Source organism: Tetrao urogallus, assembly GCF_951394365.1.
Source record: "Tetrao urogallus genome assembly, chromosome: 20".
In the NCBI taxonomy this organism is placed as follows: Eukaryota; Metazoa; Chordata; class Aves; order Galliformes; family Phasianidae; genus Tetrao; species Tetrao urogallus.
The window spans coordinates 819509-845936 of NC_136833.1; the positions used below are offsets into that span (position 1 = coordinate 819509).

The following is a 26428-nucleotide window of genomic DNA, read 5'->3' on the forward strand; positions in this document are numbered from 1 at the left end:
TAGAGATAAGGATGTAGTGGGGGCCACGTCAAAGGCTTTGCAGGAGTCCAGGTACACACCATCCGTTGTCCTTCCCTTGATGCTGTCACATCACAGAAGGCCACCAGATGTGTGATGCATGCTGTGCCCTTGGTGAAGCCATGCTGGCTGTCTCAGATCAGCTGCCCGTCCCTCACATGCCTCACAGAACTTCAGCCACGAAGCCATGCAACTCCTTAAAACACACATCTTGGCTTTGTGCAGAACAAAAACACGCGGGTAGGCCGGGTATGTGGATAAATATATTAGTAAATAAATATATTTTTGAGCACATCAGCATATTCACACATCTTTGTTTTTTTATCAGACATAAATACACAGTTTTGCATATATATAAAACCTATTCTTCCATTTTTGGTTGATAATTTATTCCCAAGCCCAGGATAGACTCAGCAAAACAAAACAAAAAACAAACTTGTATTCACATTTAGAAGGATCTGAACTTTAAAAAAGGGAGGAGCAGAGGCTCTGTGCAGAATCGGAGGAGGTCCAGCTGGCCCAGGCACTCTGCCCACAGCCACCCGTAACGGTGGGGTTGAAGGTCCTGGGAAGAAAGTGGTCCCTGGGGAGGGACTGATGGTTTGGTTGTGGATAAAGCGAGGTTGGGATGTTCTGGCTTCCGTCAGTTTTCAGCTTTGGTCTTTGGACTCAGTAAAGGAAAACAAATGCTGTTTCATTGCAGTGATGTTGTGGACTTGCAGTGACAGAGCCCAAGGGCACTGACCACCTGAAAGTATCACTCTGAAGCGAGAGGTGCAGGAACCGAGAGGAACCATCTTCCAAATTCTCAGACATCACTTCCCTTTCAGGTGGCTGAGGATTCTACTCCATCTACAGAAAAGGATTGCAAAAACCATCTTCCTGCAGAGTTCCTCCCTCTCATCCCACCTGAGAACCCACCTACACAGACCTGCATACGTTCAGCTCGGCAAGCCCCACCGAGAGGGCCCAGCATCAGAGATGTCTGTTTCCTGAATGAAAAGTAGCAGCAGCATAAAAATCAGGACATGAAAACACTTTGAGGCGGGCGTTGCCCTGCACAGCCCGGTAATACTGCAGTAGGAGTGGAAAGGTTTGTCAGTACTGACCACTTTCTCCAAGGAGCTTGGGGCTTGCTGAGATTCAGTCCTCCTTTTTTTTAGGATTTGGAGGGAAAGGAGTACTTTCAGACTGCAAACGAGGCACTCGTTCCTTTGAGGCAGTGAAATGCATCTCTGGAGGTTCTCAGCCTTCTTGACTCCTAAAGAAACCACTGGGAGCACCCTGACTTCATCACCCCCATCCGTGAAGTCATCTGAGCCCCCTGGGGGCTGGCTGGGACAAGACGTGTGCCGCACACACAGCAAGTTGAACAGGGGGAATCCAGACCTGTTCCTGGCTTTCTTTTTTCTCTTCAAGACTGGCTTTTCTGCAAGGGAGAAAACATCTGGACTTGTGTCTTCTGCTTGCCTTGCAGTACAAGAGGAGCCTGAAAAGGCTAGAATACAATTCTGGGTTCTTTGATATGAAAAATTTAGCTCTTCCCTAGTCTCAAAGGTCTTGCAGCAGCTCAATCACAGGACACAAGAAAAGGAACACTAGCAAGGGATTCATGTTTTGTTTAAAGCAGTCTTACTGGTTGGCTTTTAATAACATCATGTCAGTGATTTGAAGCTGGGACAAAGATGCCTCTTTCAAAGATTAAGGGTAGCATGCTCCATAAAAGCTTTCATCAGAAGAGAAGGAAGGCAGGGGCTGGATTAATCTGAACTGGGACCATCTAGCTTATGTGCTCTTGAACTGAGAAAGAAGCTGCATCTTGACAGGAAGATACAGAGAGATTATCAGAGAGGAGATGGGGAACTTTTGTCCCTACACCAGGTTTCTGTCAGAAGTTACCTTCAGCTCTTATGACCTATCCTTCCCAATGTTTCATCAACTCTGAAAATCTGAGATAGCCTTGGTGCCCTATAAACGTGCTCTCCACGTGGGATTCTGGCTAATTCTTTGGCCTGAATGGTCAGTTAAGGCAGTGAACTCCACAGCCTAAATCCTTGCTGTATGAAAACTGTTTGGGTATCGTGGTGTGAATTTGCCGGATTTTATTTTACTTGAATGTCACCAAATTAGGAGACATAGGAAACAAGAACTGGTGGCATTCCAAGTTGCACAGAAGTACAAGAATAAGGCTGGGTGACAGATGGGGCTCTGCTCTGCATTTATTACACATGCTTATACTGGGATATTTTTTTTTTTTCCCTTGGGGCAACAAGAAAAGCAGAGAAGCAGGAGCCACGTGAAATCAAGGATTTGCCACAACTCTTGTGATGGGGCCATCTCAACTTTGAGACATGCTCACAATGTATAAGCTCTAAACAGAGCTGTCCACACCTGTTTTGAGAGTAGATGGAGGCGTTACAGGTGAAAGAGAGATGTATTCTCAATAGGAGATGAGAGGGTAGATTCTTTGCAATGGAGAGAATCTGACCCAGCTTCTTCCCAGAAATTGTGACATTGTCCCTGGGTCTTCATCTCCACTGCTGCTGGCAAACGCAGCACACGGCTGAGCTGGCTTCAGCTGAAGGACAATGAAGTGGTCAGAAGTGGTGAGAGATGTTAGTTTCCAATGAGGTTGGAAGAAGCACCTTTCAGGATGGACCTGTGAGTGCTGGGATGGAGAATACCTTGTTCCTGTGTCTGAAATTAGAGTGGAAAAGTTAAATGAAGAAGTTCGGCTTTTGACCTAAGAGAGGAAATGAAGTTGGGAGCTACCAGGCCACAGAAAGTCCTTCCTGCAGCTTTTGGTCTCGAAGGCTTGTTTATTTCTGAAGTGTTTTTCAAAACCTTCTGCGGCACGAACATGGCATGAACGCCGCAACAGCAGCTTGCTCTCTGTCGGCGAGCTCTCCAGCTGAGGACTCCCAGGACTGGTCTCTGAGCGAGCCAGCCCACGCAGACAGATGCCTCTGGATGAAGATGGGCTGCCTGGGCCTTCACAGGAGGAGAGGACCTGGAGAACACAGCTCTGTGCTTTTGTGACCATCGCAACCTGGAAACGCTGAGGAGACCACAAGCATCACACGGCTCTGTGCGGGCTGAGCGCGGCTGGGCTGTGCAGCTCAGGACTGCTCAACACGTGCAGACGCTGAGCTGTGAGCTCCACTCCGGCTGGTTTGCTGAACATCTTTGTCCACTCCAGCTCTCCCGTAAGCAAATGAGCCAGTGTCCTGTTAAACTGAGTGTTCACGGACATCCTGGACCTCCTCTTCAGATCCTGCAGTCAAAAAAAAAATAAAGAAAGCGTGAGTCAAATGCTCCAGAGCCGCTGCGACAGAACAGATTCTGCAGTGGAAGCCACAGTGTTTCTCCCAGTATTTTGGAGGGACTTTTCTGGCCATTTCCACAGTCAGGTTATTCCTCTATGTTAAGACAGAACAAAACAAAAAGATAAGACATCAAACTCCAATTTGAATGTTCAGAAAAAGCTGAGGATGTGGTGCATCCCAGGATTCATCTTGCTGCTAGGAGCTTTTTGGGCTTTTTGATGTGTGCTCTTCGAGGAAAATCTGTACAGCCATGTAAAAAATGATCGGCACCAGAAAACACTGCTGGCTCATATTCACAGATGCCATGGCACCACCCTCCAGGCACAAGGGACAGCAAGAAAAGAAACTCCAGACAACAAAAAGAGCCTGCAAGAGAGGAGTGAGTGCAAGAAGGGATCAGCACAGGTGTTTCAAGGCATTGACAAATCATTTCTGAGTCTCAAAAACCACCAAACCCAGTGAGTGTTGGTTGGTCACTAACACCAATGCCCCGCACCCAGCCAGCAAGGATGGTGCTTCCTTCCTCCCCAGCCCCATCTGCCTGGTGAATTATTGACAGGCAGGTGCTGAGTAGGTTGCACTGAAACACTCAGTGTAAGGGCTGCCTAGAAACCGTGCATCCTTGGTTACTGCTTCAGTCCTTTTCTCCCTAACGTGGCTGAGCACTGACGTGTGCACTGTGTTCCCTTTCCCTGATGTCTCTCAAGCCTGCCCACAGCTCTCACACAGATAAGCACAGCCCAGAAAATGCAGACATGCATTATTTTTCACATTTCCCTTTTCCTGAATGTTCTTGAGATCGAAAGGATACAAATGCCCACACAGCTATTCAGAGAGAGCAATTCAAAACAACTTTTCAAATCAGAGTCACAGAAAACTCTTGCTCATTACCAAGCGCTAGCTGTAGGAACAGGGCCTCTGCAAATTAAACATATGGGAAGGAAACAGCTAAAGGAGATTCTGCTTCGAAAACGTAGCTCACAGATGTGGGAAAATTAATGGACAGACGCAGCATTATACATCTGTATGTGTGCAGGGCATGGCTGAAGTACCAGAAGACATGTCTGTGAGACGTGGCATTGGTTGATGTGTATCAGCAGCCCACTGAAGAAGCCTCTGCCAGCTGCTCCTCGGGCGTGCTGATTTACACACAGCACAGGGAAGCTGGGCAGCCCCGACTGCCTTTGGTCGGCCAGAAGCCTCCAGTCTCAAAGAGGATTATCAAACTATTTTCTGAAAACTGCACACGTGGGAGTTTCCCCTGCTGCACAAACTGAAAGGAAAGTATAAAAAGGTCCTGAATCAGGAGCCAGAGAGGTGGGAGATCCACTGCTGATGAGCTGGAGACCCCCACAGGGCGAAGACCTGAAGGAACACACCTTGCTGATAGAACAGAGATTTGTCCAGTGGGTGTTAACTTGTAATGGTGGTCTTTTCCTCCCCTAATTCCTTTCTCCCTCTCTAGTGAAGATCAAAGACACGACATGAAAGGGAAAGACTGTGAAAAGGAGCAGGAGATGGGGAGTGAGGGAGGATGCTGACATGCTGCAGGGGATGAGATTTCCCAGAGAGAAAGCACGAGGTTCCACCACTGATAAATAAATTGCTGGGAGCAATTTATCTGCTCAGGAATGAGATCCGAGTGTGTGCAGGTGGCTTAGGAAGCCATCTAGCTGTAACTCACTGCTAGTTGTCTGACTTCTCTTAAAAGGATCCTCTCAGCATTGCTTGAGGATTGATTCTTCAGAGAAACAAGTCAGAGCTGTAAGGCCCAGGCTCAATTCCCAAGCGGGGGAAGCAGGGATGTATCTTTATGCAAACCACACCAAGAAAAGCCGTATGAACTCCAAGGTGCTGCAGGCATCTTTGGGATCATCATTAGTGCCCTGCTATGCCACAGTGCCAGTGCGTGGCACTGCCTGGGAAAGGGGCTGTGATTCAGCCTCACCAAAATCCAGCATCACCTGATCTGGGCAAGGTATGCACACACCTGGAGGGTGTCATGTCCCACAGGAACACCGTCAGCTTCTGGATACCCTGCTTTAGGGACTTCCTGAGCCAGAGATGGTATCTGCATCTCTGCATTTGATAGCTCTTGATCTAGGCTCTCAAACACATTTTACTTCTGGCACTTACATCCTCTGGGTACAGAGCACCAATATGAGCCATGTCTTACCTTACTGGGTGTTGCAAAGCTTCCATTTCCCATTTGATGCCACATTATTTCATCATAAGAAAAAGAGCGTGTCTTTTAGCTGCCGTCTGCTCTGCTCTCCCTGATTTTGTATCGTATTCACCACTAGTCATCATTTTCCCATGTGAAAATCTCTACATTCTGTTTCCTCAGAAAAACCTCAGCACTGTGATTGCACCCTCCTGCACTCCTCCCAGGTCTGCTCCATCCTTTTATGAGAGGTGGTGATGAGTTGCACTAAAGCTCTGGAAGCACCTCGGGTTCACAGTTGCACAGCAGCGCTTTCTGCTGCTCCCCTCCTCGTCCCCAGACAGCTCTGAGCAATCCTTTGGCAGAAGTACTCACAGTGAGTCCAGGACTGTTTCCTGAGGTTGTAAGAAGGGCCCATGGCAGTGCATACATTCTTAGAAGCAGCTCTGCTCTTGTGTGGCATTTTGTGTTACTCACACGGAATTTCACCTGCCACTTTATTGCCCAATAACTCAGCAACAGGAGATCCTTCTGTAGCACTTTGTAACCAGCTTTAAAGCTGGCAGTCCTGAAGGATTTTGTCTTCTACAAACTCTGTTATCTCCTCGCCTTGCCCAGGATATTTATGAGCTTGATGAAAGGTGCTGACAGCTGGAGAACTCCACTTCTCTCCCTTCCCGAGTAACTTTCCTCCATTAAGACTGCTCTGCACTTTGTCTATTTTTCAGCCTGTTATTTACCTCTGAGCACCTTCTCTCTTATCCTTTGGGAGCTTCATTCCCCTACAAGATCTGGGAAGCGTTATCTTTCTCTACAAAAGCCGTGCTGCCTCCTCCCCTGGATTTCACGGTTAGCCATTCATCTACAAGTCAGCCCCTGGATTTGAATCTGTAACAATTTGCTTGGCAGGAAAGTCAGGCTCATCGCTCTGTGGCTCCAGCTATTTGAAGCTGATGTTGCTCTCAACTCTTCCTTCTGGCTCTGGGCATGGGCAGCAGATTATAGTCCACATTTGTGGTTTAGCTCTTTTTTAAAGCCAGAGCCCTTGCACGATGCTCCGGTGAGTAACTCACACCCCTGGCAATTTTTTACCGTTCGCGTTATTGATGAGTTTCGGAAATGCTCACGTTGGTGCTGTGATCAGGGAGGGATCCTCCAACCCACGAGCTGTGCTGGGGTGAGAACCTCCTCGAGCGCTTCCCTGCTGATCACTGATGCAGGAAGTTCGTTTTGCTTCTCTGCTGTGCTCTGCCCTCGAACATCCCTCCCAGACACACCTCACTGCCACAGAGCCTGCAGCACGCTTCTTCCTACCGATGGAGATGAACATCTTTGCATTAATAGCCCTTCTGCTTTGCACAAGCTGCTCACAGAAGTCTTCCCTTCCTGCCTCATGTGGCTCTGCTCTTAGCTTTATATTCAACCCTCTGATTTCTCGTCTGGCCACACCTTCGCTTTTGAAGAATGGTTTATTGTTTGTAATTCCACTGCCCTGCCAGCCCTTTTTGAGGCCTTTTTCTGGCTGGTGAGATGTGTGACTCTGGGCTTCTGTTCCTGTGCCTGTAAGCAATGCCTGTGCCCAAAAGCATCTCGTTCTTTCCACTTCTTCTCTCACTATTATTTCAGGAGCCTCATGTTTATATGAGTTCTTCTGCAGCCCGTGCTAAAGCACTGTACTGTAACCCTAATACCACTTCATTCCTACTTAGGCACAACTGGGGATTTTGTGTTTCTTGTCACTGGACTTTATACCTTCTTTAATACAGAGTGCCCCCTCATGCCTCCAGAAGAGACACACTCCTCTCTATAATTCCACATGGAAATTGCACAGTCCCATTGTGTTGGTGTTTTCTTAAAGACATTCTGAAAAGTTAATGGCAAAAATGTCACCTAAAGGCAGGCTTCCTAATTCATCCACTTACATTTTTAGCTATGTATTCAGACATGTCTTTGCATTTCTCCTGGGTCTCGTTGTCTTTTTTGTTGTGTGTCCCACTGAAACAGGACTGTCAATTGTTCTTTGCTGTGTTTACCTGTCCTCCACTGATTTACGCCCAGTCCTTTCCAAGATAAAGCACTGAGGTGACTGTAACTCCACAGGCTGTGTCATGACAAGCAATGTTTTCAGCTTGATGGCTTTTCTGCACAAGCCCTGCAAGAACTCCTGCTCACTGCAGCTTTGCTCACTACAACTTTCCCTGGTTCCTAACAAAATTCAATCTTTCCAAGTATCTTCTCACTCTTATAAAGAAATTTCGACTCTCTGGAAAGCATGCACTGAAGCTACAGCTGTCAGACAGACAGGGTCCCACTGCCTTCCGACACATCAATTCTTTGTGCTCCCAGCAGACGGAGGTAAGAGGGACACGTGGCTTGCAAAGTCACCCTGCCAGTGGCTCTAGACAGGCATCAGTGCCTTCCCCATCACACCATCGGGATGGACAAGCTCTGAGCCTCTGGGACAAACCCACAGAGCAGCAGCAGTGTCACAGCACAGCAACGCCCTGGAGCTCCACATCAGGCAAGCAGAGCCCAAGTGGGGCTGGCAAATGTCCTGGGGGACCTCTGGGCTGGAGGGAGGCATGTGCTCCCCTTCATCTCCCTGTGTCCTCCTAGTCGGGATCACAGAAAGGGAGGAGACACAGATAGGAGAAGTAGAAAACAGTCTGAAAAACATCAGCAAATTCAGACAGCTAGAGAGAAGGAAATAGGCACTGCTTGAAGGGAGGGTTTTGTCAGAGTGAGGACTGAGACTTGGCAGAACATCACACATTTCCTAGAAGGGGAGCAGGGCAGTGGCTGCCAAAGCAAGTGCGTGGTGTTGCACACACTGGGCATCTCCATTCCTAAAGCTGCCTGCTCCTTTGTCTGCTCTTTTCCCGTATTTTTTTCCTTTAGGGAGAAGCTAAGAACAGGAAGGCTAACCTGAAGCCCCTATGTTTCATGGTACGAGGTTTATGAAATAAAGAAATAGGATGGCTGCACCTCCACTGCCAAACAAGAAAGCACTTGGGCTGACCTCCCGATCTGGAAGTAATCCACACGTACATTATGGGGACAAGAGCACAGGCTCTTGCCCTGCTAGCCTCTGCCCAGCAGAACAGGGGGTTCCAGGGAAGACTGCCTGACACCTTAATTCCCCTCAGACCCCATTCAGACCCAGACTGCAGCGATCTTTGGTGAACATCGAGTTCTGCTGCTGCAAGGTAGAGAGGTCAGCGCAAAGCCCTGTGCTGTCACACTCACCAGGTGCTTCCCACCCCACTTCCACGGCCACAATTGGAAGAAGTGCTGACTGCCCTGAGACTGGGAGCAGGGGACAGAGCCATTGGTGTGTCCTAGCAGCAGCCACGTCACAAGTGTCCAGGTGATAAGAGCTGATGGACAAGGCTGCAGACAATGCTGTCCACGAGAGGGACCTGGAGCTCCCCCAGGAATGGCATTGCCCCTCCTGGGCAGCACCCGGGTTGGGGACAGTGGGGTCCACCCTGAGCCACACCAGTGCATGGGCTCTGTTTGGAAACGGGAGCTTGCACAGGCTCCTGAGCAATGCAACATGCCATGGTGCTTTGACACAGTCCTGACAACATTGCTGCACACTGCTTCCAGCTCTGGGCACATCATCAGCCCTTGGAGCTGCTGCAAACTGCAGAGACATCCCCCCACTGCTGTATCTCTCAAAGCAGCAGCATCCTGAAGAAACCCCCCCATCACCCATCTGCAGCACCAGGCCCTTCTGTGCCAGGGAAAAGGCTGCAGGCACTGCACTGAGCCCCGTGCCCAGCTGGCCTCTCTCTTCCCTGCTGCCTCCTCGCAGGCATGGTGTGGCCAGGAGCCTGGGTGGGGTGTGGGGCTGGATAGACAGCGTGGGGAGGAAGTTATTATCTGTGTGGTACAATGGGCACGGTGAGTCAGGAGTTTCAAGCCAGAAATTAGGCTGCTAGTTCTGTATAGGGTACCTAAATAAAAATGATTTGCACAGGGACCGGCAGTGAGTCAGTGACAGGGTGAGGAGGGGAGCCCGGCACCTGCCCCTGCTGCCTGCAGCTTGCAATTTGCAGAGGAACCAGGGAGCTGAGCCTCCAAACATCCTGCTCTCAAAGTCACACAAGGAGGCAGAATGACATACGGCAGTTAGGCAAAGGGCCAGATCTTAATTACTTCTAATTTCCAGAAGACACTAAGAAACAACTCCCACACAGAAGGGGCAGGTGAGACAGGAGGGATGTGCAAATCCATAAACTCATTCAGTCTGTTCCTGTGCTACTCGCAGCCATGCACACACACTTCCTTATTGAGGCTGGCAAGCTGGGGCAAACAGCAAAGCCCAGTGAGCCTTAATGGGCTCTGCCATCAGAACATCCAGACCGAGGGAAGGATACCCAGAAATGCGGTTCCACCTCTTCCGCTGGGAGAAACTCTGTCTGCTAGACACTCCTACAGAGCCGCCTTATTTCCCACTGGAATTATTTTAGGGTGAGACTGTGGGGTTTGATGCACTCAGCCGATCCATAAACAGATGACAATCGTTCCGGCCATCACCTGAGGATGGGCGAGATCCAGCACACCTCTGTCACCAGTGGTGCTACAGGAAAGCCTACGGGCACCTGGAGCACGCTCCCACCTCACCTGCAGCAACCCACCCTCATCATCTGCTTGCCGAAAGAGAAAACCCAGACTAGACTCACCCTGCCCACACTGCTGAGCTGGGCAGTGCAGGTGGAGACTGTGCCTTGGGGTGCCTGTTCCTGAGAAACCAGCAGGAACCGCGCGGTTTCCCTCCCGTCCTGACATCCCCTCCTCCTGCTTTTTCAGCTCTGAGCTGGATTGTGGCACCAAACACTTCCACAGCGGCCGGGAGCCCGTGCTGCAGGGCATGGGAGAGCTTGGGATCAGGGGTTGGACCTCGGGCGAGCAGCGGTGGCCAGCAGGGTGGCCGTGAGGAATGTGAGCATCAGAGGCTTTGGGCAAGGCCGAATCCTCGGGCAGGAGAGTGGGATCGAGCTCCAGGGGACACTTTCTTTTCCTTTGGTGATGTCGGCTCTGTAAGCTGTGTCTCTGGGGCAGCAGCACAGGGGACGTGCCTGCTGCTCCCAACTGTCTGTTGGCATCTACACCGAAGTCCAACCTGTTGGGAGAAGCGGAGGAGGCATGCGGGGGCTCCCGACCTTGCTGGGCACAGGCTGGCTGTCCCACTGGAGGAGCCTCCTGCAACTCTGTCCTGCTTTCCAGTGGCTGCTGACAGTGATGGCTCTTCTCAGCCCTCTTTTGCGTTCGAGCACTGTGAAAGCCAACCTTAGCCCCAGAGTATCGGGACTTGCGCTGCCCAGGGCCCGAGCCAGCCCGGCCAGGTGTGCATTCCACCTCCCTTCTGTAATGGTGGTGCTGGTGGTGGTGGTAGTGGATGTGGTTGAGCACCTGGGCCTTGGCTGGAGCGGCACCGCCGGGCACCATCAGGTCCAAGGACCTGGGTCGCGTCTCCCTCAGCGCCCGTTGCCGCTCCGGCCCGTTGTCCATGGTGGGCCCATCTGAGCTGCAGTACACAAAGGGGTCGTAGTCGCTGCTGAGGGAGCTGCGGAAAGTGGAGCAGCTGCCATGGATGCCCTGCAGGCTGATGTCTGTGCAGTTCAACATGGAGTCGCTGGAAGAACCGTGGCAGGGCCCCGAGCTGGAGTCGCTGCCTGGACCGTCTGCCAGGTACCCGCTGTGCTCCGTGAGATAGCTCTCCCCGGAGCCACTGCTGTTGTGCTGGTGCCCGTGGCTGACCCCCCGGCGAGGGATGGGCGCCCGGTGCTGCCGCTGTGCCAGGGCTGCTGTCAGCCCCAGGCAGGGCGGTGTGGGCTGCAGGGAACACGTCCTGTGGGGGGGCTGCCCACACGCCGGAGGGCTGGGGTGCTGCTGGCCCCGCAAACCGGAGGCCAGGGGGGACGCGTGTCCGCAGGTGGGCAGGGAGCTGGTTGGCCTGTATGGCATGTAGTGGATTGTGCCAAAATCCAGCTGGGAGAGCTCTGGAGAGTGGAAGAAGGGGTTGCTGTGGGCTGGCTCTGAAGGGAAGCTCCTGAGATTCCTCTGAGGGTAGGGATGTGGAAGGTGGTAAAGGGAATGTCCTGGGTGCTGGCGGAAAAGGTGCAGCCGCCGTCCGGGCTCCATGTCCCGAGGAGCCAGCCTGGAGCCTGCCACCGTGGCCTGGTCCACTGAGTCTCGGGCTGCGAAGAGAGACGGCAGCATCAAGTGAACACCCTATGGCCTGGCTGTGGTGGCCTCAGCATCATCGAGCCTCTACCACACACTCATACCCACATCCCACCTGTGCCCTGTGTCAGCTCACAGCTGCCACCAGACCCTCTTGATGGTTTGCACACCCTGCATCCTTTCTGGGGCCCTGGCCCCAGACCCCGACTCCGACTCCCACATGCCCTGGGAATGGCACAGATCCTGACCCAGCCCAGAACCTCACTGTGCACACACAGAGACATCCCCCCTCCATCCACACACTACCTGGTACCCCCCCCCACACACAGACGTATTCCTGTGCTGCACTGACTGCATGCATTGCCCAAAGGTACGTGTTCCTCCTGGGCACAATCCCTGCACCCACCCCTATCCCTGGCTGGGAAATGCCTACCAAGAATATTGAACATGCAAAGTGGACACGTGTGGTGTTGCTGCAGCCAGGGGTCAACACACTCCCGGTGAAACTCGTGGGAGCATGAGATGATCCGCAGTTCCTAGAAAGAAGCAGGGAGAGGATGAGGAGGGTGAGCGAGGAGAACCTTGTCTCAAGAACTGGGTACAGAGGGGGGGCTTGTGATGTACCAGGAGGCAACATTTGAAAGACTGAGACATGCAGCAAGCCATTGCAGCCCAGCTTTGTATGGAGAAGGCTGTGCAGCTGTCTGGCATTTTTGGTTCTGCTCGCTGCATGTAGCCCTAGGAAGTGATGTCCAGAGAGCTGCTAGCCCTTGGGAACAGGGAGACTATGGGATGACTGGTTAGGAGAAGCAAACCCCACTTTTGCCTCACTCTTTCAACACGAACACATGATGGTCATTATACCCTTCAGTAACAATAGGAGACTCATCTTTAGGGAACTGCAATCTGCAGGCAGGTCCAGTGCCTTCGGGTCAAGGGCAGTCAGTCTTCCATCACTGCTGAACCTCACCCAGCCTCCAGGAGCTGCTGAAGGAAGCCTCCCCAGGGCCTCCCAGCCTTGCCAAGCTCCCGCCCAACCGCAGCTCAGAGCTGAGGCTCGCTCACAGCCATGCCTGCAGCCTACCTGGCCCTCAGTGAACTCCTCCAAGCAAATAGCACAGACCGGGGCCGAGCTGCAGCTGCTGGCCGAGTCCCACCGCGAGGCCTGCCGGCACCTGGCCTGGTACCTGCGCGTGGCCAGCTGCCTGATGGCCTGCATGGTCTGCTGCTGTACCGAGTCCTGCCAGGAGGAAAAGAGGCTTTCAGGAGATGCTCAGCCATGCACTGTCGTGTTCCTTGAGGTTCTTCCACTTTTGAAAATGTGATTATTGCAGATTTGGGGGCAATTTCCACGGGTGATTGTTTGCCTATCCAGAGGGGACTTCGTTACCAGCAGGAGATAACTGATAATGGACGTTCAAAACCGCTCAGTGGTGCTGAATTTCTGATCCCCAGAGGCTCATCCTTCTATTGGAAGTGTAGGATATTTTCAAATCTGGAGACACATCTGACTGGGTGGTGTGGCAGGAGGAGAGCAAGCCCACCTCAGGACCATTCCACACACACCAGGCACACACCTGCCTCATCTCCAGGGCACACATTTCCTCCCCCAAACTGATTCCAGGGCTGCTCTCATTGCATTCCTGTTTGCTCAGACACGTCTGCTCTGTGAGATTCTTACCTGTGTCCTGTTCAGCTGGCACTTTGTGCGGACGACAAAAATCAAAATGATGACGACAACAGTGCTGACCACAGTGAGAAGGATCCACACGTCGTAGTCAGGCTGTTGAATAAAACAGGAAAGAAATTACCCTTGTGAATGAGACTTAGAGGCTAAGCAGGGGAATTCCGATCTCTTCCTGACCATCACTTTGGATACATCATCTTTGGCCAAATTCTGCTTCCATGGTTTTTGCAGATGGAAGAAAAGAAAAAGGGCTCAGTTTTGTTTTTCCGCACATTTCATCAGAAATGGATGTTTGATTTTGCAGCACCTCAACGCACTATAAGCCACGACCTAAGGTAGCACAAGATAAGAAAATCAAGGCTTGATGTCATACGAAGAGAAATATCCTCAGTTCACTCATGAAGTTTAAGCAAAAGAAGCTGTGAATAAGCTCAAAGAGCTTTTGAGTGTTTCTTTGCAGCACATCATCTGAACAATGCGGACAGGGAGAATGGCTCTGCAGAGCTCCTGCAAAGGAATACCATCTGCAACGCAGGGGAAGGAAGATCAGCAGCTTTGGGAAAGTCCAGGGGAGAAAGGATACAGGAACAGTGGGAACAGTGTGTCTCACCCAAGCTGGTGGCTCCTTGACCTCTATCTTCACATGGGCCTCTCTGTTCTTGTTCACGACGCCCATGAGCAGCTCAGCGTCATGGCCCCTGATCAGCACCACGGGTTGACTCAGACCTCTGGGCTTTCTCAGCTGTAATGAAACAAATGTGGTGAAAGACATTCCAGAACAGCCTGAAAGAGACGTTCCAGTACCCCTGCCAGGTCTGATCTCTCCTCCAGATTTTGCTAATCTTAGGCACAGCTTCCCTATCTGTGCTCTTATCTAGTGCTGTATGCTTTTCATTATCCTTTGATTATTTCAGCGAGGAATCTATTCCACTGCAGAGATGAGCAGTGCTGGTGGAAGCATTGATGTTTAACTTGTAGCCAGAGCATCACCAAGAGCATACCAGAGTGGCCACGACTTCTGCTTGAAAACTTGAGAAATCACCTTTCCTCTGAGTTACACCAGCCCTGATGGATGGGCTCTGGTAATCTACCATTTCCCACAAGGAAGCAATCACCTTCTGGAAAGCACCTTTAATTGACAAGGAAATATCCTTCAAGAGCAGCATGGTGTTGTTTACAAGCTGCTTGTGCTGCCTGCAGATCTGGATGTGCAGAAGTGACAAGTGCTGTGTGCACAGGTGAGCTGGGTAAGCGCTAACCCTCCAAGCCAGGCTTCACGTCTTCCTGGGACCTCCCACTCTGTGTTGGTGGTGGGGGGTCCTGACCTATGCACATTTAGGGATGGGGTGGGGGCACTGAGATTCAGTTGGTAACATCTGTGGGGTCTGTACCTGATCGGCAGCACTTTCATCATCGGTAATGTCAAAAAGGATTGCACGAGCTCCACGCTCCCCTGCCAGCTTTGCCTGTCCAAAAGAACAAAAGCTTCAGTAAACATTTTATATTGTACATCTGCATTAGTATCTACCATCTGGGTAAACATTTTCCTCTCTTCACAGGAGCAATATCCTCTGTTCAGATTGAGGATTACATCCCGATTTCTGTGCTTGCACGGTGATGCAGTGATACCAGTGCCTGCTCTTGCTTTCTCTGCTCCCTGTCCTCTGCGCTCATCAGGGAGAGGCTCAGGTGATCCCTGGGCTGCAGGCCCAGGATGAGGAGCTGAGGGATCAGCCACGCCACGCTCCTCGCTGCCCAGCACTTGCTGCAGTCTGATGAGGACAGCTTTGGGACCACACAAGTGAGTGTGCACCCCGTGCCGGTGAGCTCAAAGCACACTGAAGGACCTCACGGGGTCACCCACGTTCTCACCCACGTTCTCCCACCGAGCCCTCGAGGCAGGCAGAGGCAGCTCTTGTGAAAGGGAGCCGGGAACGTGAACAAAGTGCAGGGCTGGGCCGCTGTTACTCATGCGGAGTGCTTTGATCTGGGCGTCCCGAGCGCCTGTGCAAACAGGGATCTGCCGGAGCTGCTGCAGCAGTTTACCCGCTGCATTGCCAAACTCCAGCTCAGGGGCCAGAGGTCAGTGCTGCAGCTTCCCAGCTGCAATATCAAACGCAGCGCTGGGGAAGCGGCCTCCGAGCTCATCTGGTCGGTGGGGAGGAGCTGGGGGCCAGGGCTGGCTGTGGGCTTTGGGAGTAGCATGGAAATGGAGAATGTGGGGAAGACCACGGAGCTCCAGGAGGTTGGACTCAGAGTCGCTGATAGGACTGTGCACTCTCGGATTTGATAGAACAAATGGGGAAGTTGGAAAAGGGGCATTAGGGGCTCTGGGCAGGGATCAGAGCCTGGGGTCCTGCCTGGGATCAGAGGAGCCGTGGCATTTGCCAGCAACAAGGAGCAAACAGGACTTTCAAGTAGCGACTTCCACTCATGGGAGCCAGTCAAGCTTTGATGAACACTGAAGAGCTCTACAAAGATTTTATCCTGCTAAATACACCAGTGATGGGGAAACAAACAACTAAGACTGGGCAAGTGATCTTTCACACCATATTTCAGACTCCTGTTGCAGAGAAGCTACTTGTGTCCAGGCTATCCACAGCCTGCGTGCTGAGTGCTTGCTGTCTTTGTGTCAGCTCTCTTCAGCTCATCTCACTCTTTGAACACTGGAAGTATTCACAGGTTGGTTTAGGAGATTTCAGCAGTCTGACAACCAGACTTGGAATCAGTGTTTCACATGGGGAAAAACTACTTCTGTGGTACAGAATTGCAAACGATGCAGCAGAAATAGAAATAAATCAATCTGAATTGACTCCATGTGTCCTCCATGGCTGTTTCTCCCCAGGCAGATCAGACACCTTCCTACCAAAGTCAGCTCTGATGTCGAAGCAGGGCTAGCATCTAAGAGAACAGAAGCAGAAAGTGCATCAGGTGACTGACGGAGTCATTCTCATGCTGGGCTTGAAAGTGCTGTCTGTGTGCACTGCTTGGCTGGGTGACAGCTGCAGGAGAGGTTATGATAACACTTTGCACATGGTTATTTTTATCAGCGTTGATATAGCACTGCAATTCAACATGCACAGCTCTGCCGCAGGCAACGCACGCCAAGGGAACAAGGCTCCTGCCCCAGCACCAGCCACAGCCCGCAGCTGCCCTTGTGCTCTCAAAGCAAAATGCCAGCCAAAGCTTTGGGGATCCATCTGTGTACTGCTGGAGGGAAGGAGCTGGGCAGAGGATTCAGGAGGATGGAAAAGTAGACAAACCCCAGTGCAGAAGGACGGCAGTTGCAAGGGTGAAGGAGTCAGGGCACAAGTCCAAAGGAGGGCCCAGGAACACAGCCAGCTGAAGAACATCTGCCTGTATTTTGTGGTACTGCATGAGGGAGAGAGCTGTGAGCATCCCCAGGAGAGGAACTGCAGCAGGAGTGCCTGCAGGCAGGCTGGAAGCCAGCACCACCGGTGCAGAAAGGGACAGGCATTGCCACCTGGTTGCCTGTAAGGCTGTGGGAAAGCAGCCTCGAGCTGTAAAATCCATCACAGGGGTCATCTCAGCATTGCTCCCCTTTCCTTGCTTTTGTCACTGAGGCTGCACCACCAAATCCAACCCAGACTAAACAAGGCTCTTCGTGTTTGTGCAGAACTTATGGAAAATAACACAACGCTTTATACAGAGACAATGAAAGGACACAGACTCAGCCTCTGAAGAGAAAGCTAATGTTAGCCTCCATCCACTCAACTTTATCAGAGACGCAAAGATTTTAAGGCTTAAAATGACCCTCATTCTCACCTGACTTCCTTATCACCACAGAATTGTACCAGTGACCTCAACTTCTGACACAGAAACTGCCATTCACTCACAGAGACCCGACCTGAAGACCTCTGAGGTCTCCCATTCCTTCAGAAGGGGATGGATGGTGGCCCTCAGCAGTCACGTCCCATTTCTAGTCTGTCTAGTTTGCTTTTGTCTGAGCTGCTCAGTGCTGATCCTTCCTGTGCCTCACCCGGTGAATTATTACAATTTTGCTCTTTCCTGCATCACATCAGTTCCTGCACTGGTGCCATTGTGGAGCATTTTTGCACATACCTTGTTAGCCAGGGACAGGCACGGGTTGGGATCCCGATCCGGCTGCTCGAGCTTGACGATGGTGATGAATCCTGACTCTGTGTGTTCATCCTCACTGGTGTTGCACAGGGACAGCGGGTGGGACTGTGGGACAGAAGCAAAGGAAGCTCAGATCTTGAGGCTCTGCACTGCGATGGGTGCCTGAAGCCCACTGCAAACTCCATGCCTCAAGGACCTGCACGGAGGGTGCAGGACACCCAGTGGGCATCTCTCCATCCCATGGCAATGTCTGAGTGTCAGCGAGGCTTTAAATGCCACAAGGAACAAATCAAAGCTTTGATTCACCAGGAAGATATCCCAGGGAAAGGTGGAGTGCCTGCTATCACCGTCACAGAGGTCTGGGTTTGTCCCAGTCATGGATATTCAAAGCCAGATCAGACCACAGCCCTTGACTTCTGGGATGCAGCATCCCAACAGCACTGGCCTGGTGGGCCAGCACTGCTGCTGGGCCCTGTGGTGCAGGACCTGCAGCCTACAGCTTCCCATTACAACAAAGCACTTCTGCCACCAAGCTCATCAAATGCTATGGTGAATTTGTAGAGGAGAAGCCAAAGAAGCCCAAGGAAGGATGGCAAAATTGAAAGCACTTTGCAGGAAACACCAGGAATGAGATGGGAGAAGGAAAGATCCCAGAGACCACATTCCCTGGAAAGATGTTCACCCCTTCAAGCCAAGCTGCTGGCACAGGGGCTGAGCCCCATCACATCCCTGCCTCCACACTGTGCAACTGCCTCTGGGCTTGCAGCCTGGTGGTGAGGGGAAGGCTGAAAGATGGGTGGCCAAAGGAAGCTGCAATTCTTGGCTCCCTCTGGGGAGTCCTGTCATCTTGCATGAACATTCCCAGCTTTTTTCCTTGACAGGAAAGGCTTTGTGCCTCTGTCCACCCAGCAGCACGCCCTGCTCTGCAGGTAGCTGCAGCACCGTCCCAGAGCTGTGCAGAAGGGAGTTGACTCGTCAGATTCAGAATGGGGAGGCTATCAAAGGAGCCCAGACCCCCAGTGCACCATGCAGCAGCATGGGGATTCAGAGGGTCTCGTTAGTGCAAGCCAAGCAGTAGGATGCGATGCTGCTGAGATGTGTGGGGCAGACGGGGGCAGGGGACATCTCTGCCTGCAGCTGGTTTGGGAAGAAGTGGGTCAGGCACTGACACAGGCTGCCCAGGGAGGTCGTGAAGTCAGTGTTCCTGGAGGTGTTTAAGGAAAGATGCAGGACTGAGGGACACAGCCCGTGGACAATATTGGTGGTAGGTGGATGGCTGGACTAGATGATCTTAGAGGTTTTTTCCAACCTTAATGATTCTGCATCTCCAAATAACATTGAGCAGCATAGACGAACTCTTGGAGGGGAACCTGGGAGGGAAACCACGGGGGAAAGACCTGCTAATGCTGATGAATGCACCGAAACTTTCTCTGTGATCTCCTATTAAGACTGGCCACTGTGATTTTTTGCTTTTGCACTCTAGGACACCTGATCTCCCTGGCCAAGCAAAAGTCCTTTGTCTTGTGCTTTCCTGCCCGGGGCACAGCTACACTCACAGAAGGCATGGCCAGCAGCAGGGAACCCACAGCCAGCAGAGCCCCAGGCATGCAGCATCCTGCAGGCTGCAGCCCACAGGGCTGGGGCTCACTGGTGGATCCCTTTATTCTGCAATGAGTCCCTCATTGGGCACAAATCACCTCTTAGAGCTGAGACTGCTGGTGCCTTCCTCAGCACTCCATAGAAGATGAGCAGGAGGCAGCCATGAGAACTCCTGACTGCTTCCACTCTCTCTTCCTACCTCTTCTCCTTCTGTTTGATGACAAAGAGGCAACCTGTGAAGCAGCAGCAAAGCAACAGGACCTGGCCCTTACTTTTCACATCCTACAACTGCATTTTTTGGCACTTCCACCACATCAATTGCTGCATTTTGAGTGAGTGAGCAATCACAGCTGCACATTGTGCTCGCAAGACAAGAGCAGACACAAAAAGTAAGCCAAGGATCATGTGGAAAAACAAATATTATGAGATTCCTCAGTGAAGACAGGGCTTGTGCTCCAGCTGCTGCATCAGCATCCCTCACTGCCCCCAAAACCAGACCATATGTGGCCACAGACCAGCTCACTGCCTGCAGGACTGAAGCGCTTCTCCAGGCTGGGGACGTCTGCAGCACCCACTGCCAAACCAAGAAGTCATTTCTTCTCCTGGGAAGCCTCTCAAATCTAGCAGAGAAAGGTCAGTCAGGCTTGCGAACCCCCTGGTTTTGTCACTCCATTTCTCCCTGCCACCTGCTCAGCAGGATGCAGAGCTTCCCCCACATCCCTACGTGCTTGCTGCCCCTTTTTTCCCTCGTTTCCTTACCCCGTGGCAGCTCCTTCTCTATCATTTCCACCCACACCATCCCTCCAAAAATACCAAACTCGTCTTGCTAACTTCTCGCAGCCTTTCCCAGCAGCCCTGCCGCCCGCGCACCGACCTGCCCCACGCTGCGCCCGGAGCAGCAGGAGCCCACCTGCATGGAGCCCGCGGAGCTGCCCCAGGGAACGGCGGGCGCAGGGCAAGTGCCAGCCTTCATCTGGGGGCTTCGCTTCTAAAACGGCAGAAGAAAAGATGACCCTGAGAGGTCACGGAGCCCACTTTGCTGCCTGAAGGCAGGATCAGCCAGACCTCAAACATTCCTCAGAGACACTCGCTTAACCTGTTTTCAAGACCTCCAAAAATGGAGATTCCTCACCCACCCCAGGCAATCCAGTCCAGGGTTGCGCTCTCCCCCGCACAGCACAGTAGTTTTTGATGACTTATCTGAATCCATCCTGCTGCAGTTTAGGCTTATTACATTCTCACTGAATCAGCTATGCCCAAAGTAAAGAGATCATTTGTTTTCTTTTTCTGAGAACCACTCAAAGACATCTGTTCTTCAGGGACAAGGCTGGTGAAGCAAGGTCTCTAGCACCAAAGCTAAGTGCGTGCCTCGCCTTGGTTTTCTCTGTATTCTCAGAATTCAGAGTGCTCACAGTTTCTTCATGGGGAATGAGTTGAAAGGATTGATTTGATTTGAAACATCGTGACAAAATCCCCCTAAAAGGGGCTTGGAAAGGAGAGAGCAGGACAAGATAGCGTCCATCAGAGGGCTCTAATGCACATCACGGACTGACCTGGTGAACTCTTAGCAGCAGTGCATCACTCACCAACAAATCGATCCCAGCACCAGGAAAAGGAACGTAGCAAACACAAAACTGAATGTGAAGAACTTGAAGGCGATCCGGGCACAGCAGATTGGTAACCCTGACGTTCCCCAACCAAACAGCAGGAAGAAGGGAAGGGATGAGCCAAGAGCTTTGGGAAAAGGAGTCATGCTCCACAAACCTACGGGGTCCGTGAAGCTGGTGAAAGAACAGGGGTTAGTAGTAGTGGTTAGTAGTAGTTAGGAGTAGTCTGGTTAATTGTGTACACTATGTCTCCACTTCTGATCTTCTACAAAGTCGAAGCTATGAAAGATGACAGAATATTATGCAGTCCTGCCCCAAACTCAGAACAGAAAAAGCAGGTCAGCCTTTACAATGGAGCACATTCACCAGTTAAGCCCCAGAAGCAAACTGTATTGTCTGAACATTTTCACAAAGGATTTGGAAAATGAGAGGAATAATTAAGTGGCTGAGTTTCTCAATAACACATAAATATTCAAGCTGGTAAACATCACACTGGCCATAAAGGGATCTCCTGACACCAAGTGACAGAACGACAGAAAAGGCTTAAAAACAAACCAACAAACATGGAACACGCGGCCATTTGGTTACTATCTGCCCGGGGTCAGCTTTTAACACTCAAGAAGGAGCTTGTTGTCGCTGTGGGGAGTCCTATGGAAGTGGTTACTGAATCACCCAAAGCAGTCAGAAGGCAAACAGACCGATAGGCACTGCTGTAGAAGAATTACAAAAACCGAACCAGCAAATCTAGCAGATAAAGCTGCAGTGTGTCAACACCTTGGATATTACAAGAAGTTATGCTCACTCCACATTAAAGAGAAGGAAGTGTTTCTCTGCAAGAAGAGATTAAACAAACACAAACTCTTTAGGTTTGTAGAGATGCGTTATTTTAGAGCTATGTGAAATCATGAAAAATATGGAGAAAGCAAATGGAGCGCGATTATTTACTATTTCTCAAACAAAAGCACCAGGGCCATCAAGTGAAATTATCAAGCAGGAATTTTCAAACAAACAGAAGTGGAGCCGACTCGCGGTCCGGTCGAATGGCAAGGCTCGTTCCCACAGGATGCTGGGAATGCCAAAGGTGTGGGTTAAAAAGCAATTAGACAAATCAGTGAAACAGGAAAGCATGGAGGCTGCCTTGCACAACCAGGAGGCTGCCAGCCCTGCTCTGAGCTCTGAGCGCTGCACAGGGGGATGTGTGAGCATCACTGGGCGCCGCACATCTGACAGTGGCTGCTGTCAGAAGCAGGTTGGCATGCTGGAGCTGCAGTGGGACTCATTTGCACACCATGTTCTCAGGCAGGGTCATTTATACACCTCGTTCTCTCTTTTTAGGCCTCTCATTGCATGCCACCGGTGTTACGTGTCCGTAAGTGGAGTCTTCACTCTCCAACCTCCCTTCACAGGTGGGCTGTGCATTTTCCCATTGCCTCATGTCAGCCCCTTGCACCTGCATCCTCCCACCTCTGTGCTGCCCACGTTCCTCCTGCAACCACAGGCACCGGGCGCACAGTGCAGTACCACAGGCTGCACACATACCTTTGCCACAGACATTTGGGCTAGAAATAATGTATTGAAGCTGAGGTCTGTGGTCAGTGCCAGAGAGCTGCAAGAGCTTCTTCCACCCTCCAGGCTCTGCTGTCCACGGGAAGCAGCTCTGTGACTCAGGGCTCTGACCCAGCACCATGCCAGCAGCCTCATCCCTTTCACTCCCGCACATGACTTTGGGGAACACTCAAGCAGGAGAAGCGTGCACTGATTTTTCCAGTCTGGCATTTCCATCACTGCAGCTGACGCTGGGAGAGTTTTGCATGGGCTGCTGGTGCAGCAAGGCACAGCCAATGGAAGTCCCCTGTTGGAAAAGCTCCCTTGCAAGGGAGCTGCACAACAAAACAAGGCAGCCTGGCAACGGTGAGGAGATAAGCGAGGAGCCAAGGGCACAGCAAGCAGCAGCCTTTGGAGGGCACGCAGCATCTCAGGCACTGTTTGCTGTGCCACTGCTTATCGTCCAGAGATACCTGCTCCCCAGTGACCTACTTGCTTCACCCAGTCCTGTGGGTGTCACAGTGCTTGAGCTCACGAGGGCAGAACACAGACATTGCCCTGTCTGTGGATATCGGGGTCTATACTGGTTCATCCTCATCCTTGCTGAGTGTCTGCCACTGAGGTTACAAGCTAAATAAATGATTCCTCAAAGGTTTCAAAAAAGCAAGAGGAACTACTCTGCTAGCATCCTCCCTATCTTTGCTGCTAAAAATGACCTTGTGATGGGAATTATTGTCCAAGATCCCTCACTGAAGTCTACCAGGAGATGGAGACCAGGCACCTGCACTAGGATCACCACAGGAAGGAGCAACGGAGACCTACCAGCTCTGAAAAGCTGCAACTGTGTGGCACGTCTCCAAGAAGTGTCAGTGCACAAACACGGCCGCAAGCGCTGACACCAGGGAAAACTCCTGCACCTCTGCACAGCAGGGGTGGAACAGAGCAGGCACACTTCCCAAATCTTCTCAGTCCTGTGCTGCACTGCTAAAATCCTGACAGCCCTTCACAGACCCAGCCTGCAGTGCGTGGCAGCGCTGAGCTCCGCTGGCATAGGGCGAGCCCAAGGAATGTTGCTGCCAACTGGGGACAGCCTCAGCCATCAGATCCTCCTCCCTGACCTCCTCCAGAGCTCGCACCGTGTGAACGTGTTTGTCCCTGGGTGAGGCTCTTCCCTGTCTGTATCAGCTCAGCAGAAGCCCCACTTACACAAGCATTACTCCAGCTTGTAGCTGTCACTCTACTCGCAGGCACAGCCGTTGGAAAGGCTACAGAAAGGCTGGTACATGAGACGGAGCTGAAAAGCACTGTGGGATGCTGCTAGAAACATGTAGGAGAACAGGAAAGGGTGAGGCTAGGAGATGGAGTGAACTGAAGAAGATGGAAATGGCTGGTTTGGAAAGGAAGAGCATGGCAGAGTGTTTCAAAGGGCCTGAGGAAAAATTGCAGCTTCCATGACTCCTGGGCACGAAGCCTAGTCATCAGGATATGGGGCTTTTTAATTTCCCTGCATAAAGTTTCAAGATCTGTTATAAAAGCAAACACACCTTACCCACATATGAGTCACAGACAAACACGTACACTGATAACAAACACATTATTCTTAGAGAGACTCGGGTCCTACCTCTGCAAGTGAGTAGCTCAGCCAAGCATCCTCGTCCCCTACAGAAGTGGGAGGTGGGAGAGGAGACAAAGGACTACGTGCTGCCACTGCCATACTCACACGCCTGCTCCCTTACCAGTGCTCGTGAGCTTTGGCATGTCTAAAGACTGTCTAAAGCAATGTCTGAGAGTTTGATACAATAAATCAGTCCCTAATCAACAACTGCATCTCCTTCCTGTTTTCACTGCAAAGTCGGTGAGCAACAAAGAGAAGTGCTGAACCCCAACAGGGATGTTTATTTGATTACCCCATTTGCAGAGTTAGATGTTGTAGGTGAGTCATTAAGTCTGGATCTTTTCTGTCCAATTGCACAAGCGTGGCCATGGTGTTGGAGAAAAATCTTTCTACACACTTCACTGTCCTTTGGCAGCACTGCTGAAGTGAAGACAGAGAGGTCTGATACAGAGAAAGCAAGTGTCACTTGTTCTTGCGTGGTCTCTGCAGTGATGATACGGGTCATCAAGGAAAGCTAGGGAAACATTTCATCATGATGTCTGGTTGACTCTCTCTCTGGTCCACATACCCCTTTTGGAATATCAAAGGCAAAGGGAGGTTCTCTGGTCAGCCCTGACTCACACTGCTAAATGAAAGTAAAGGCAAGCTGGCCCAAGTCATGGGAGAACAGCTCATGCTCCTGCTGCCTCCGAGCACGCACAGGCAGTCTGAGAGTCAAGGCCAAGTGAAGTGCATCCAACCCGTGTTTACAGCCTGTTCCATATACCCTAGAGGGGAAAATGCCACCACCAATCCCAGTTCTCCGATGCTCTCTTACACAACAGCCTCTTGCGCCACGCTGACCCCTCTTACAGCCCGCAGCTTAAAACTGTTCCACAAAAACTCACTCAAGTGTTGCCCCTGAGCCAGACATCTTGCCCCTCAACAAGAGGCAAAACCCAAGCAGTATGGATTGTACAGACATCATTCCTGCCACACAAAGCACAGATCTGTGCCATTACCACACAAAGCTGTCTGGTCACTTAGAGTCAGCTTAGGGATGGTGCAGATACATTGAGCCTGGATAGATCAAGGAGAAAGCTCTGATGCCAGAGGCAACTCTGCAGTGATGGGCCAGATGCAAACACTCACCCAAACCCAGGCCACTCTACCACACAGACAAGAATATTGCTTCCTCAACTAGCAAGTTCCTAAAGTGGATTTCAAAGTTAAAGCCTTGAAAGTGAATGCCAGAAAGCATTCTTGCTCTTATAGATAGGAGATAATAGATCGAGAAGAGCAAAGACGGATAAGGAAACTCTCCCTGGGGCAGATGATGCCATTACTTCTACTGAAGCATCACGCATCTCCAGGAGGGCTGAGCAGCTCTTGGAAAGAGCCCTGGGGCTCTCCCCAGGTTGACATGGGCTGGGGAATCCTCCAACACTCTTCTGAAGATGAAGCTCAGCAGCATTGCTGCCTTGACTGCTGCTTGGACATCGAAGGCCAGAACCATCGGTGGGGCTCCTTCTGGAGAAGCCAGCAGTGGGGCAGCCTTACCTGGCTGCTATATGCCAGGTCTGTGCTCACCGGGGAAGAGCCGCAGGCATGCGGTGGGCACGGGGTCAGGAGGCAGCTCTGCTGGGTTCCTGTGCTGTGTGCACCAGAGCGGGAACGTCGTCCAACTCCCGAATCCCATCCCCTCCCCCCTGAATATCCCTGGCCTCAGCCAGGTGCAGAACAAAAGGAAACTAATGATTTAGTTATTGCTGCAGCACTGAAGGTTTGAAGGTCAGCCATTCAGAGCGGCGCGCATTGTATGACCAAGCACTGCCTGCCCTGCCTACAGACCTGCCGCTACAGTCAGCGCAGCAGGGGCCAGCGCTGTACGGCTGGCTTCTGAGCGGGGAGATGAAAGGCTGCTTCTAATGTAATAACTGACGGCCTCTTCAGTGCCGTTTGAACTGTTTACAGACTGAGTTAACGATTACAGGCAATGTGTATCTTGGCCGCTGCCCAAAATTCTTACCCGCCCGTCAGATATTATCAAAGAGCCCTTCACTGCTTGCCTGGAGTCCTTCCAAAGCTGAACGCTGAAATGCCGGCGTAGAGGAGGGGCCTTCAGCACTCGCTCCTCAAGCTAGAAAGTCACGGCTCTGCTCTGCAAGGTGTCCTGGGGACCGGCCACCAAGTCATGCGGAGACACAGAAGCACCTAACAGCCCCTGGGCACTGTTTGTTTGGGCCGGCTCTTCCCTGCAGGACATCGCTGAGGGCTGCGCCTCCACTGCTTTGCTCTCCTTCCTTCAGCCTCCACACAGGCAGGGCTGCTTTCCCTTTTGCCCTGCCTGCATGCTGCTGCTGCTGCCCGGACCTTCCTCCCCACACGCCGTCTGCGTAGCCTGGGTGGTTGTGCTGACGCTGGTGGTTACACAGCTTAAAGCTACTGCTGCCAAAAGTGTTTTCAACACCCTCATGCCTAAGAGTGTGGACAAGAACAAACCAGGTGGTGGGAGATTAGATAAAATCGCTTCCATTGTTATTTGTAGTTGGAAATATGCAGGTGTAGGTATAAGGCCTGGCTAAATTTGGTTTA

General features: G+C 51.5%; 1 protein-coding gene across 1 annotated transcript in view; it reads right to left on the reverse strand.

The window, feature by feature from the left end:
- Positions 1–3248: 3248 nt before the first annotated feature.
- The window catches only part of RNF43 (ring finger protein 43), a gene marked incomplete at both ends in the record, with an annotated part of 49713 nt that continues 26533 nt past the window's right edge, over positions 3249–26428 (reverse strand). The window contains 8 exons of the mRNA XM_079544982.1: positions 3249–3292; positions 10197–11714; positions 12134–12236; positions 12785–12940; positions 13382–13483; positions 13998–14129; positions 14779–14853; positions 17471–17593. Of these exons, the coding sequence (XP_079401108.1) occupies positions 3249–3292; positions 10197–11714; positions 12134–12236; positions 12785–12940; positions 13382–13483; positions 13998–14129; positions 14779–14853; positions 17471–17593 (2253 nt within the window). The remainder of the gene's footprint in view (positions 3293–10196; positions 11715–12133; positions 12237–12784; positions 12941–13381; positions 13484–13997; positions 14130–14778; positions 14854–17470; positions 17594–26428) is intronic.